Source organism: Rhamphochromis sp. 'chilingali' (assembly GCF_963969265.1).
Source record: "Rhamphochromis sp. 'chilingali' genome assembly, chromosome: 22".
In the NCBI taxonomy this organism is placed as follows: domain Eukaryota; kingdom Metazoa; phylum Chordata; class Actinopteri; order Cichliformes; family Cichlidae; genus Rhamphochromis; species Rhamphochromis sp. 'chilingali'.
Window position 1 is genome coordinate 9665201 of NC_137950.1, and position 13413 is coordinate 9678613.

The following is a 13413-nucleotide window of genomic DNA, read 5'->3' on the forward strand; positions in this document are numbered from 1 at the left end:
TTTGACCAGGCGTTTCCTCAGATTAGATGTATTGCCTTGTATTGAATTTTGAGCTACAAATAATGCAGAAAGCACTATTTTGAAAATGGAATCACACCTGAGACTGCTTTCTGCTTTCCACTGCCTCCTTTTCGGCGCATGTTGTTCTTCTAAACGTCGCGGAGGTGGCATCGGATGCTTTGGGTCCCTTTGTTGTTCTAACCCATTTTTTTTTTAAATTTATTTATTTTAAAGTCAAGCCTTATGTTGTCTCACACATTAAAAGAATAATTCCCAGTGTCATCCTCAGAGTGAAGATTACAGCTCATTAACTCTGGTATCAGATTATTATTTGATACTGGCAGATACCTAAAGCCAAGGTATTGGTATCCTATCAGCACTGGAAAAAGCTGAATGAGCAGATCCCCAGTCTGGAGCCTAGGGGATGGGTCTATTTACTGGTATTATAGCATGTGCCCCTCTGCTTTATAGATTGGTTAAGCTTTTCTTGTGGTGTGTTTCCTGTCTGCTACCATGAGGCATGTGATACTCACACAAATTAACTGCCTGGGTTTTTTTTTGTTGTTGTTTTTCTTTTTTTAAAATTTAGGTTTTTCTTATTCAGAGTATTGTCAATTACTTGATCAGCAGTTTGTCAGACAGCTTGAAATCTAGGCCAAGATTACAGGAAGTTTAACAATAAACCCCCCGTGGTTTGTGTCTGCAGATGGCCATGAGAGAAGTGTCATTCAGGGCCTTCATTGGTACCAGAATTTGGCACTGAATAAGGCCTTGTGAGCTCTTATCAGCAGCAGCTACTTTGGCTGAGTGCGAGCGCTTTGAAGATAAAAAGCGATACTGCTGGTGGAATCGACTGTGGTCACCCAGATAACTTGGAACTGTTTGATATTTGCAAGAATTTCGCGTTTATGGTTTTTCTTTTCTGGGTGAAACGGAACAAAGGTAGACAAGATGGGAAAAGAAGGATCAGCTCCCAGCAGTGACAGCGTGATGGACAGCTGTGTGGGAGAATATCTGGACAGGAGCGGCAGTTCAGAAGCCATATCTGCTACTTTTTGACACAGTTATCTGTTTAGTTCTGTCTGGCTGTCAGAGACCTTATTTGCCCACCACCAGTGTGTCAGTGGATGGCAGTAGCTGTGCCACATGTGCTTAATTTGAATTCTGATACAGCTGCAACTTTCATGTGCCACATGTGTTTATAAAAGCGGGTTGATGGGTTTAAAAATACTGTAGTGCTGTAGTATTGTCATTTATTTTCAGATTAGCATGTACAAACGAATCCTAATTGATAACTGAGCCAGTTGTCAAAAAACCTGCGCCACTGCTATGGCAATTTTTCTTTAAGAGATGTCTTAAACCTTAGTTCTACTGAGCTGCTTCAGTATGTTTTCACATGTGTAAAAACATTTATCATTAAGAGCAGGATAATAACATACATTAGCTAATTAAATGGTTGGAGCTGGTGTCTTAAGAAAACATCCCTGATGCTTGGGCCTGGCAGAGCGTTCAAAAGCCAGCCTGGCTGTGGTGAGAGCAGCTTACACTCGGAGTCCTGCTTGGTTTTCATCTGGAAAACTGCAGAATCTTACCTGTACAGACTAAATAATTAATAAGCTAGTTTAACAGCTTCTTGCACAGTTAAGTATTTCCTGATTCATGTTGAGACAGAAATGATTGCTTCTTTTTTTCCCCCATTCAGTTATATGTAGATCTTGGCCCGTCTTACCTTTGTGGTCGTCTAGGTTTGTGCTGTTGTGATTATAATTTCTTATTCAAGTGGTTCAAACCTACCTGTGTAGGTTGACTTGATTTGCAGCTCCACAATTCCTTTACATAGATTATTTTATTTTCATGCAGGCTTCCACACATGCACGATTCGCTGCTTTCTAACAACTGAGGTTGATGGGGCTGATAGCTTGATACACTCCATCAGATTGCTGAGTTCCATCTTAAAAGGAAGCTGGGGATTTACCTGTCTCACAGGGATCCTGAAAACCTTTGCACTGCTCTTCCTTCACATAGGAGAAATGATCATGTACCATTTGTTTAGACATACTCTTTGCAGCGCTGGGATAGAGCTACACATACTAAGTAAAACAGAGCTTGAATACGCCCTCTCCCTCCTGTGTGGCCTATATTTGATATGCTAAATGACTTTTTCTGAAAAGCGTGTCCAGGAGTGTTTTGCATGGTATTTCTGGTCTGTGCGCAGAAGGATACCTCTGGCAAATAAAGCTGACATTTTTGCTTTGTGGTGGATGCGGCTAAATGTTGTACATGAAAGAAGCTGAGCTCATTTGGATTGAACGGGGAACTGAATATGAAAGCGACGTGGAGGCCTCAGAGTATTCGCTGTCAAAGTTACGCTAGACATAATTGTTCTAGTAAATTCTTGCATAGTTGCTATAGTAGTCTAATTAAATGATTGAAAACTGAATCCTTAAAACCATTGCTGTTTCATACTTAACTTCATTTAAGAGCTGCTTTGAAGAAACATACTGATGACAATTTCTTTTCCTTTGATTCAACAAAAGCTGGTCAGCTGGCAGTTTTACTGTCGCCTTGGTAGTCGGCAGCATGCAAAGTGAGAAAAATTAAATATCTTCATAGGTCCATCTAGCTGAACTGGATAATTTAAATTATTAAAACAAACTAGTGGGGCTTTACACAGTGAGACCTGACCTGAGCATTATGATGATGATGATGATGAGGTAGCCTTTATTTGTCAGTTGCAGTTGCTCACAACCGAGATGACAGACCTTGCCAACCGTACATACAATACACAAACATCACATTGGGGAGACAGGTCAGGCCAGGTAGCAAGGGGGAAAAAAACATCGAAATGTGTTACACAAAAGGATAATACAGGAATGCACAGATATCAACACTAGGGATGGGTATTGATAAGATTTTCATGATTCCGATTCCATTTTTGATTCTGTTTAACGATTCGATTCTTTAACGATTCTCTTATCGGTTCTTTTAAAAAAAAAAAAAAAAAAGGAGAACACTAAGGTCGATTAGCTTAGAACTTTTGTTTTATATCTTCTCTTTGAACAAGATAGAAATTTATGAGTAACATGGCCTTACAAACCCAACAGTGACATCTTAAGAGATCCACAGCCTACGGCTCTTCAATGGGGTGTCACAGGGTCCCCAGGAAAAAAAATTGTAAATGTAAAATAAAAAAATAAATATTCTTCTGTAGCAATTACACAAGAATATCCAGTAATGTCCCTGCCTACAATTAAACACATTCACTTACCGAAAATCGGGGCATCTGTTGTGGCAAATGGGTGCAAGCCTTTTACCACAAACTTAGTCACTGCTCGGTGACATTCGTCTATCCTGGCCTGAAAGGAGACGCTACCGGTAGACTGCAGCGAGAACTGCCAGCATCTGAGCCAGACTCTGTCTGTCTCTCTCATCATGGTCACCTAAATGCACAGCAATGGCAGGTTTTGTAATAAGACAGATCGCGCTAACATAATATGCACTGTTAGTTGATTATTTATCCGCCGCATTAACGGGAGAGGACGTGCAAACGTTACCGCTGCTGCTGGGTTGAGATTCACGAGTCCGGAGCGGAATTAAAAACACGACATTCATTTAAGGTCATCGCGTGTTTTGTGAGCAAATGCTTTTGCATATTCGTAGTGTTTCCTCCCTTAAATGAAATATCTACTTTGCAAGTATTGCAAGTTGCCCTGTTGTCATCCGTTCTCGTAAAGTGTAATCAAACTTTTGAGCGTTTGAGCCGCTTAGGCGCCGTGTTTCCTGCCAGGTAAATGACGCTCCGCAACGTGGTGACGTCATTCAGGGCGACTGGAACTGAATGACGTCAGTGAAACAGTGGGAACCGGTTCTCAACAAGAACCAGGTTTCGATACCCATCTCTAATCAACACACCATAACACAATAAAACACAGACAAGCAACATAGGAGAGTATTCCAGTGTGTACAGCTGATCTGGGACCGCTGCAATCTTCGATTGCGCCTCCAGCTGATCCGTTGTCCACATTGGATGGGAGGTAAGCAGGAGGCGTTGGATTCGGGGGAGGGAGGGTGATAGTGAGGGCGTGTCAGTATCAGTGTACATGTTTCGTGTGTGTGCATGTGTGTATCCCGTGTTCAGCTGAGAGAAAGTGTCACCACGCCCGGTTAAGCGAAGGTCAACAGTCTCCAGTGGACCCAGGTGGCCTTGAAGGAGGGACAAAGAGTTCTGACAACAATCCTGTTATCATGGGAAGAATTTGTTGTTCCAGTCAGCTTCAACCTTGACAGGCCTTCAGCTGGCGCCGGGGGGGCCGCATGAGTGAAGATGATGAATGTTTTTGTTTAGTGCGAACAACTGCATCCAATTTTTACAGTTGGTCTAATGTCCATCACTGGTCACCAATTATCTTAATTCCCGTTGTTCTTCTCCAAGATTTTATCCATATTGCGTTCAAAACACAGTCTGAGTACTCAAAGCCCTGCTATCGTCTATCATGTCTGCCAGACTTATGGGATTTTGAACAGCTGTAGCCGCTTCTTGTTCTTCGATAAGCCAGCTCCAATCAGCCCGAACTCTGTTATCGTGGTTCCAAATTGGTAGATGTCGTTCATTGTCCTCCATCGAGAGTGTCGCCAGACACACGACGCAACCGACCATCGAGTATCCAGCAGCAAATGTCTCCGCAGGACAATCGGGCTCTCCCAAGCCTAGCAGGGTGTCAATTCCATTACAGGAGCAGTTGATCAAATCCATAATTCTTTAGGTTTTAGAGAACAAGACTGGGAAACTCTTTGAGGGTTAGAGTTAGACGAGACTAGACAAACACATAGAAGCAGCAGCAGGGAAGATAAGGGAGGGAGAGGGAGAAAGATGTGTCCACCTCTTCCGAGAGCCAAAGAGGGTTATGAACCCAATCCAGCATGTAGTTGAGCCAAAGAGACCAGTGCAAAGAGAGAGATCCTAAACACAAGAATAACCAAAACAATCTGACTGTGTGGTTCAAAGACACACGAGTTAAAAGGTGCGTTTGGTTTAATTTGGTTTAGTCTGTGGACTGAAAAAGACAGGGACCATTGGGCTTCTTATCTGCACTCAGTTCAAACGCCTGCATCACTGATGGTATGGGCTGCATTAGCGCCTGTGGAATCAGCTTGCACATTGGAAAGGCACCATAAGGGCTGTAAGGCTCAGACTAGTGTCGGTTGAAGCATCGTAGAAGAGCTGGTTGGAGTTTAAGGGAAGGATGGCTGCAGGTTTAATGTATGAGGGACATTGAGTGCACAGTTGGATACTATTACGTCACATTAACACAGCAAAATGTTGCATTTTCCTTCAGCTGAAATGCCAATCCAGAGAGCCTGTGTAGGTAAACTCTGATTAAAAATGCATGAAGACTGTTATTGAATTTAGCAGCTAGCACATTTATTATTGTTTCTCCTGCTGTTTTGTTGTGTACCCTTTGTTGTATACACTGTGTGTCTTTTTGTTCAACATCCAGCAGCACACTTCTTGCTTGTGTTCAGGGTTGTTTGTAAGTTGTGCTCTGTATTCATCCCTGTACCTCTTCGCCGTCCGGCTTAGATGCCGAATTTTGACATGGTTCTGCAACGGGGAAGAGAGATGTTCTGATCAGAGTCAAAGAGAATAATGCAGCAGGAGAGGAGAGGGCACAGATGAGGAGAAGCAGAAAAGACAAAACAAAAGCAGCGCAGGCAGAGCTGTGTTTACAGCAGGGTGGCATGTGAGCCAGTATAAACATCCATTTCTGAATGAATCTGTTGGTTTCTTGTAATTCGGGTTTGTTAGTTTTAATTAAAACTCAAAAGATACGTCTTCAAACAGACGCGCATCTCATTTTTGATACTTGGAATTAGAGCCAACAGCTATATGCAAAACAAATAGTGTATTTTTAAAAATGTGGCAGGAGGCACATTATTTGACGTGACTACCGCCACGTTTGAAGAAACGCAACAAAAAGAATGTGACCCCGTGTGACGTAGACCACTTCAGAATGTGGTCTAACAGATCCAGTCTCAGTACGTATTGGGTGCTTTCACAGCCGTCACTGTTGGGCAAGCGCAGTGACTCAGTTCCTTTCTGCACTGCGTCTCAGATGTGACTCAGGTTTAACTGAGGTGTTCTTGACTTCAGTCCTTCAAAGCAGCGTTGAAGCAAAAGTGAAGAAAATGAGATAAAGCTGAATGTTCTAGCCCTCAGCAGTTGGCTGTGTTTTCTTCTGTTCTTTGAAATGCACCTGTGTTGGTCACGTGGAGGGGCAGCAGCAGTAATCACTGTTTGTTTGACTGAAAGTGTGTTCTGGGTTTTATACTTATGCATTAAATGTGCCATAGGTACTTGACCCTTCTGAAATCCTACACTGTGCTGTATCCTCATTAGAGATGGCACGATACCACTTTTTTATGTCCGATACCGATATCATAAATTTGGATATCTGCCGATACCGATATGAATCCGATATAGTGTTTTTTAATCAACAAAACTGTTTTTTAAATATCTTGCTGCATTTTGTATAAGTTCATACTCAAGTTTAAAACAACAACTACACTAAAGCTATTCTGTTATACCTGTATGCAAAAATTTTTTTTCATAGTTCAGCAATACTGATCAATCTAATAAACTTAAACCTACACCATCCTCCCTATTCTGGTATTTTAAAGAGTACTTAGCGTAAATATTAAGCAACCTAACTAATAGGGTTCCAACTCCCAGCAACAACAAAAATAAATAAATAAAAAATAGGAAACCACCCCTCACGCTCCACCTCATGATGCTTAGTCGACGTAATCAACCTTAATTTGATGCAGTGTGAAAGAAAATGCACAGAAATCAATTATTTTTCAAGAAATATTAAATAGATTCAACATCTTTCTTCAACAAAATTGCAGACTGCACAGATGGTACCTTCCCAAAGGAAAAAGTACTATAGCTTACTAGGGTGGGGATATATATATATATATATATATATATATATATATATATATATATATATATATATATATATATATATATATATATATATATATATATATATATATATATATATATGTATATATGTATATATGTATATGTATATATATATATGTATATATGTATATATGTATATGTATATATATATATGTATATATGTATATATGTATATGTATATATATATATGTATATATGTATATATATATATGTATATATATATATATATGTATATATATATATGTATATATATATATATATGTATATATATATGTATATATATATGTATATATATATATATATATATATGTATATATATATATATATGTATATGACTTAATAGTCACTATATACAGTAATTGACTTCTATTCATTTTGCATCAAATTAAAACTTTGGGTGTCAGATAATTATTTATTAAAAGCTAGACATTTTAAATGAGAATAAGAAAGAAAAGTATGTCTTTGTGCCCCCTTTCCCCTGTTCATGCCCTGTCGGCCCCCCTGGCTAAACTTTGCTAGATCCGCCCCTGCACAGTTACCAGCGTCAGCTACGTAGAAAAAGATCCTGGTGTAGAAAGTAATATTAAATACATTCTAACAACAGCTGATCAAGCTTAAATGTGCTGCTGTTGTTCAGCCGCTGGTTTCCTCTTTCTAGTGCAAAGTGGGCCAAAAGCAAACTAGAGACACGGACTCGCGACAGAAAAGCCGATCAGCTGATCATTGATCAGTTTCATGATTGAAGTAGCAGCAAGAAGAGGCAGTCGCTTGTTAAGCTTAACGCAGGAATGCTTTACATTCAGAGATGGACTTACACACTTGCTTTACTTCTCTCGGGGATAACTTTGTCGGAGATGAAATGCCGGGTTGCTAGCGAAGCTCCAAATGCTATCCAGACCACCGACAGGTCCCGCATGCCACAGCCGCTCTATCACGTGATGCATACTGCTCCGACGTGCTAACATTCTGAGGTGAGTTACGGCGTGTTGCAAGTTTTGTGAGGTGCTTTCGTGATATTTAATGGATCGGATTACATTTTTTATTTTTCTCCGATATCCGATCCAGTAATTTAGGTCAGTATCGGACCGATACCGATACGTAATATCGGATCGGTCCATCTCTAATCCTCATACACACCTTCTTAGATATACTACATATCGAGTCATCACAGCCATACCACATCTGTTCGGTACTGCTGTTTCTGCTACTTATGCCTCTGCTGCCATTTTTCAAATTGACTGGAACAGAATGATTCAATTCCAAGAGAGAGACCCCACCACTAACTAATGCTTCAGCAGTGAAAGGATAGAGCAACACAGGCACACTACCCCCAGGTTTAAAAGCTGGCACTGGTATCGGTCACTTGCTTTCTAGATTAATCTTAGTAAGTAATCACAGAATTTAAGATGACTCCACTGCTGTTATAAAGGGGTTTTTTCCCAAATAATATCTTCCATACCAAAACAGTATTTGTTGTTGTACTACTCTTACCAACAGAGTGCTTTGTTTAATATGATTTTGTTAATAGACATATTTCTTTGAAAGCTATCCTAGATAATAAGTTCTTAATTTCTGTGTATCAAACAGAGTAGAGGAGGTTGGTGGGCTGACTGATACTAAAAAGGAAGAGGGTGGGGTGTGGTCTGCCTGCAGTAGCTGGAGAAATCCAGTTCAGGGAATGACCCGTGGAACGTACAGCTATCACTACACAGCCAACCTCCTCAGCACAATGCTCCAAATTCCACTAATGATTTGTCATCTTCATCTCCTGCACGAAACCCGGCTTCCTTCTTCCTCTGTGCCTTGATCACTGCTCCCGTCGCCCTGACCTTTGGAATTTATATATGTGTGCGCAGGTCCTCTGGGCTATAAGTTGGATTGCAGAGGCTTAGTTGTCATTACAGTTGATGAAGCTTCCTTTAGGATTCAAGACACGGCTGGTTTGATTTTTCTGAGATTAATGAGTTCTTCCGGGTTTGAATGGGGGGGGAGAAGCGGAAGAAAGCAAGACAGGATTTGTACCATTATGTTTTGCGCTGCCGTAGACCTGATCACTACAAGTCAATTATTTTCAAGAAATAAATCTGATTTTGTTTGGTACAGATAATGATCCTAAATATTCATTATGACAGGGTCATACATAATGCTAACACTGTGAACATTTGATTAAATGTAACCAATAAGATAACTGCTTCCTCCTGGCTTGTTTGATTGAATTAACTAGTAGCCATTGTGAGATAATAAACTGTGTCAGACGGCCTATATTGTGGGATAGTGTATGGAAATACTTTCCTGAGTGCTTCAACAGAAATTCTTCAAATATCCGTTTTAAATTCGGTGCAGTTTTCTTTTCTATAAGAAAACTATAACCTGTAGATAAAAGATGGACCTAGCCACTGTCACATCACTCATTAGTTTTGAACTTTCGTTTTTGTTTTTTATTTCTTTCAAAACAGTATAACCCCTTTTCCCATTAATACTTACTCGGACTCGGATCGACTGGTTCACAACCCAGTGTGCGTGCTTGTCATCATAGCAACACGTCTGGGCATCCAGCAATGTAATTAATTTGCAACATGAACGCTACAACAAAGGTGGACATGTGGCTTTTTGTGAGACCCGGGGAACACAGCCATTTTGTTTTGTTTCTTTTTGGGGGGGGGTTCGGTGGCTTCAATTTTTGTGAACGAGACGCTTTCATGACTCATTCAGTGATGCTACTGCGGTGTGGCGACGTCACATTTTAGTACCTGCACGGATCGCTTGGCATCCCGGTCGAGCAGGTACTAAAAAAGTACCTGGTACCAGGTACTATGACCTTATGGGAAAATACCGAAAACCGTGGCGAACCGTGCCGAGTCGATCCGAGTAGGTACTACTGAAAAAGAGGATTATGTGACTGTCAACTGGAAGAAAGGGTACCACAGAGGAGTGATCAACTAATATATGTTCCTGCTACCTAGCTTGGTTAGTAACCTGTGTAATTTTGAGCACCAGAGAAACTTAAGAGCAGACTGTCACTGTGCCTTTAAAGCCAAATCTATTTGTTTATGTGCTGTGCAGTTGATCTGTGGGTATGGACTTTTGGAACTAGTCCCACATGGTGACTGAAGTAACTCCAGTTTTTAGAACTTGTTTACTTGCATTTCCTGAACAGGAAAGCCTTGAGAAAAACACTGTTGAAAATGTAGCTTTTCTGTTTTGTTTGATGTAATGAGTCAGTGAGGGTGGTCTTTGCTCAGATCTGATAGATTTGTTCCTCCAGTCTCAGCACAGTACAGTGTGTATCATTTACTCGATGATTTATCTGCTTAGTCTGTCAATTGTAGCATTTACAGACACACGGAGATGCATTTTCAACACTTTTCTGCTTTGTCATTCACATTTTTATGCACAAATTGTAAATATGCCAAAAAAGAAAAAGGACAGTGGAAAAATAGTTATTGGCAGAGATAACAAACGGCAACTTGGATGCTGGTAGGACCTGTTCGTATACTTTGCCTGGGGACAACTGTTTATGGCTCACTGATTTTACACTGGGCTTTAAACATAAAGAGGGTGTGCTGTAACACACAGCTATAGTGTTTCTTGATTGAAACGTGTTCTAGAAATCTCTATAGTCTGATCTCCTGTTAATACTTTGCAGGTCTTGAGAGGCGAGCTCCATTTGGATGCCCAGTCACCGATTGTGTCCAAGACTTCACCATGAACCGAAACAAGCGTGAAAGGGAGTACTACAGTATAGATGTGGGCGATTCAACTTTTACAGTTTTAAAGCGCTACCAGAACCTAAGACCCATTGGATCCGGCGCACAGGGAATTGTTTGGTGAGTATATTTACTTTCTGCTGACCCAGATGACAACCTTCACTTGCAGATTGGTCACTTCTTTACTCAGCGAAAAGTTAGATTTAACTTCACCACCAAAACCTGTCTAACATTTGATGAAAGCTTGAAAAGCACACCTTGGACTTTGCCGGCTGCCGTTGACGAAAGTTGATAAGAACAGATGTAAAAAGAGCAGCATAAGTTGCATACAACACAGAAAATTGATGGATAATATTCTATTTGTTGACAGCACCGTGTGGTGTTATCTTTCCTGTGAAGTTTTGTTGATGTGAGAGGGTTAGGTGTTGGAGTGAACTGATCCACACCACAATTGGTTTCTAAAATTTTCTAGGGGTTTTTTTTTTTTTTGGTATTCTTTCATATTTGCAATGAGCCATGAATATTTTTTTTTTTTGCTTATGCATCAAGTGGTTGATTGATTGGCCCATCAAAATCACATGAGCTGTCAGAATGAATCCATTTCAACTTGTAACATAAGATGAGCTTGACGAACTCATCTAGCGTCTTTGCTGTCATTAACCTTCTCTCTTCCTCATACCAGGTAGGAATACCAGAAAACTGATGCACAACACAGTTAAGAGTGTCAGCTAAGACTTTAGCTTGTCATGTAAGAACTTGCTGGCTACAAAATCTCAACAACTGCAGTGCTTAGTGCTGGAAAAGGATTAATAGTGGGCCTGTTAAACGTTTCTTTATTTTCTGTCCCATCTGTAATGTTACGACGCCGTGAGGTCGTACACACGTGATCAAAGTTTTGTTTAAAGTAATAAATTCAGGTATGTACAAGTAATCCCTAAGAACCAAAAGCTCAGGCTTGACACTGCTCTAAATGCTCAGTTTCTTGTCTGTTATGTCAGGGAGAGGGGATATTCCTAATATCATCAATTCAGGCATACAGACCCACTCACATGAGGGGTGGACTACAAAGCAATTACAACACAGAGCCCTTTTTAACGTGCACGTTCTGCTTCAGGCATTCTGCACACTCACATTTCTGCACCATCTGACTCTAGTCCTCACAAAATGACACAGTTGAGTTCCACCTACAAGAGAATCCGCTCATATGAAGATTATAAAAATATTACTAGAAAATCCTACAGAGGGATGCTACATAAAACAATTGTAAATGTGTTTGTTTGTACACTTGTTTGACTATTCATTTTATTTCTATGACAGCTGCACAGTGGAGCTCTTTAACGTGACATTTAAGAGCATTTGCTGACATTTTAGCGGCATAAAACAGAGCAGCACAGCAGGACTAAACATGTTCGCGCATTTTCTACAGTTATAACTAAAGTTCCTCTGACAGTGTAAAGCATACTTGGCATTACTAATGTACATCTCTGTATATGAAACATCACTTATGGCCGGCATTGACAAGAAAAGAATTTGGGTCTACGTGGTGCTTTATCCAGCCAATTATAAACCTAAGCTCATTGGCAGCGATGTTGTTTTTGTTTTGTTTTTAACAGATAGAGTAACCAACCTAAGTTTAAAGTAGGAGGAGGCATTATGGGCTGTCCGAATGTATTGCTCAATAGACAAAGTTTGCTGACTCATTCTGCATAGAAATTTCCGATCCTCAGTTTATCCGTTATTACCAACTAAATTTGTTTCTTTTATTTAAAAGGAAACCGTACGGGTGTAAAGATTTAATATTTTGGTTGCAGAAATGAAGAAAAACCAAGCTTAGTTGTTTAAATAATGTAAAAAATAGGTCTCCCTCTCTCTTTCTAAGGCCTCGGGGAGCGTGTTATATGTTCTATTAGATGGATTTCTAAAATTCTCTCAAACCACATATGGTATATTTGGTCAGATTTAAAACCGAGCAAGGCATGCTATTTGTCAAATGATTATATTAAAAATGCTTCAAAAGGCGCCGCAAACGTGGTCAAGACTTCAGGTCGAGTGGTTCTGTTACTGGCTGTGAAGCTGTAGCTTTCTGTAACCTTTAAACATACACAACATCGAAACCTTATTTGATGATTTATATCAAAATGTAGTTCGTGTATGGCTTTCATGACCGGGGAAATCATTTTTTGGTAATGGGATGTAAACATGTTTGTTTCTATTGTAAAGCTGGTCATTTAACCCAGGGGTCATTGGGCTTTATGGCAGTTTGCAGAACTACAGATTTTTGGACTTAAGTGCAACACAAGGGATAACTTTTTAGAGACTGCCACATTCAGTATAGCTCCCCTTAGGTGTATATTATGGGCAAAATATTAGCAACAGACTTGGCTCACTTTAGTTCAGTGGCGCTATTTCTCTCTTCCTCTGCTCTTCCTTTCCTGTCAGTCTCTACTGTCCCTAATAAATAAAGCTGAAAAAGGCAAAATCTTCATATTCCTTTGGCCGTCAGGGAAAAACAACAAAAACAAAGAACAATTTTTAACATCCATTATTGCTGACTGAATTTCTCCTGTGCTCCTTCACCCCAGTTCGGCGTACGACCACAACTTGGAGAGGAACGTTGCCATCAAGAAGTTGAGCCGACCCTTTCAGAATCAGACTCATGCAAAACGGGCCTACAGGGAACTGGTGCTAATGAAATGTGTCAACCACAAGAATGTAAGAGCC

General features: G+C 40.3%; 1 protein-coding gene across 3 annotated transcripts in view; it reads left to right on the forward strand.

Moving 5' to 3' along the window:
- The window catches only part of mapk8b (mitogen-activated protein kinase 8b), a 36683-nt gene that overhangs the window by 2019 nt on the left and 21251 nt on the right, over nucleotides 1–13413 (forward strand). For all 3 annotated transcript variants that reach the window (XM_080872822.1, XM_080872821.1, XM_080872823.1), the window contains exons 2-3: nucleotides 10632–10812; nucleotides 13275–13404. In XM_080872822.1, coding sequence (XP_080728948.1) covers nucleotides 10691–10812; nucleotides 13275–13404 — 252 coding nt within the window. In that variant the 5' untranslated portion in view covers nucleotides 10632–10690. The remainder of the gene's footprint in view (nucleotides 1–10631; nucleotides 10813–13274; nucleotides 13405–13413) is intronic.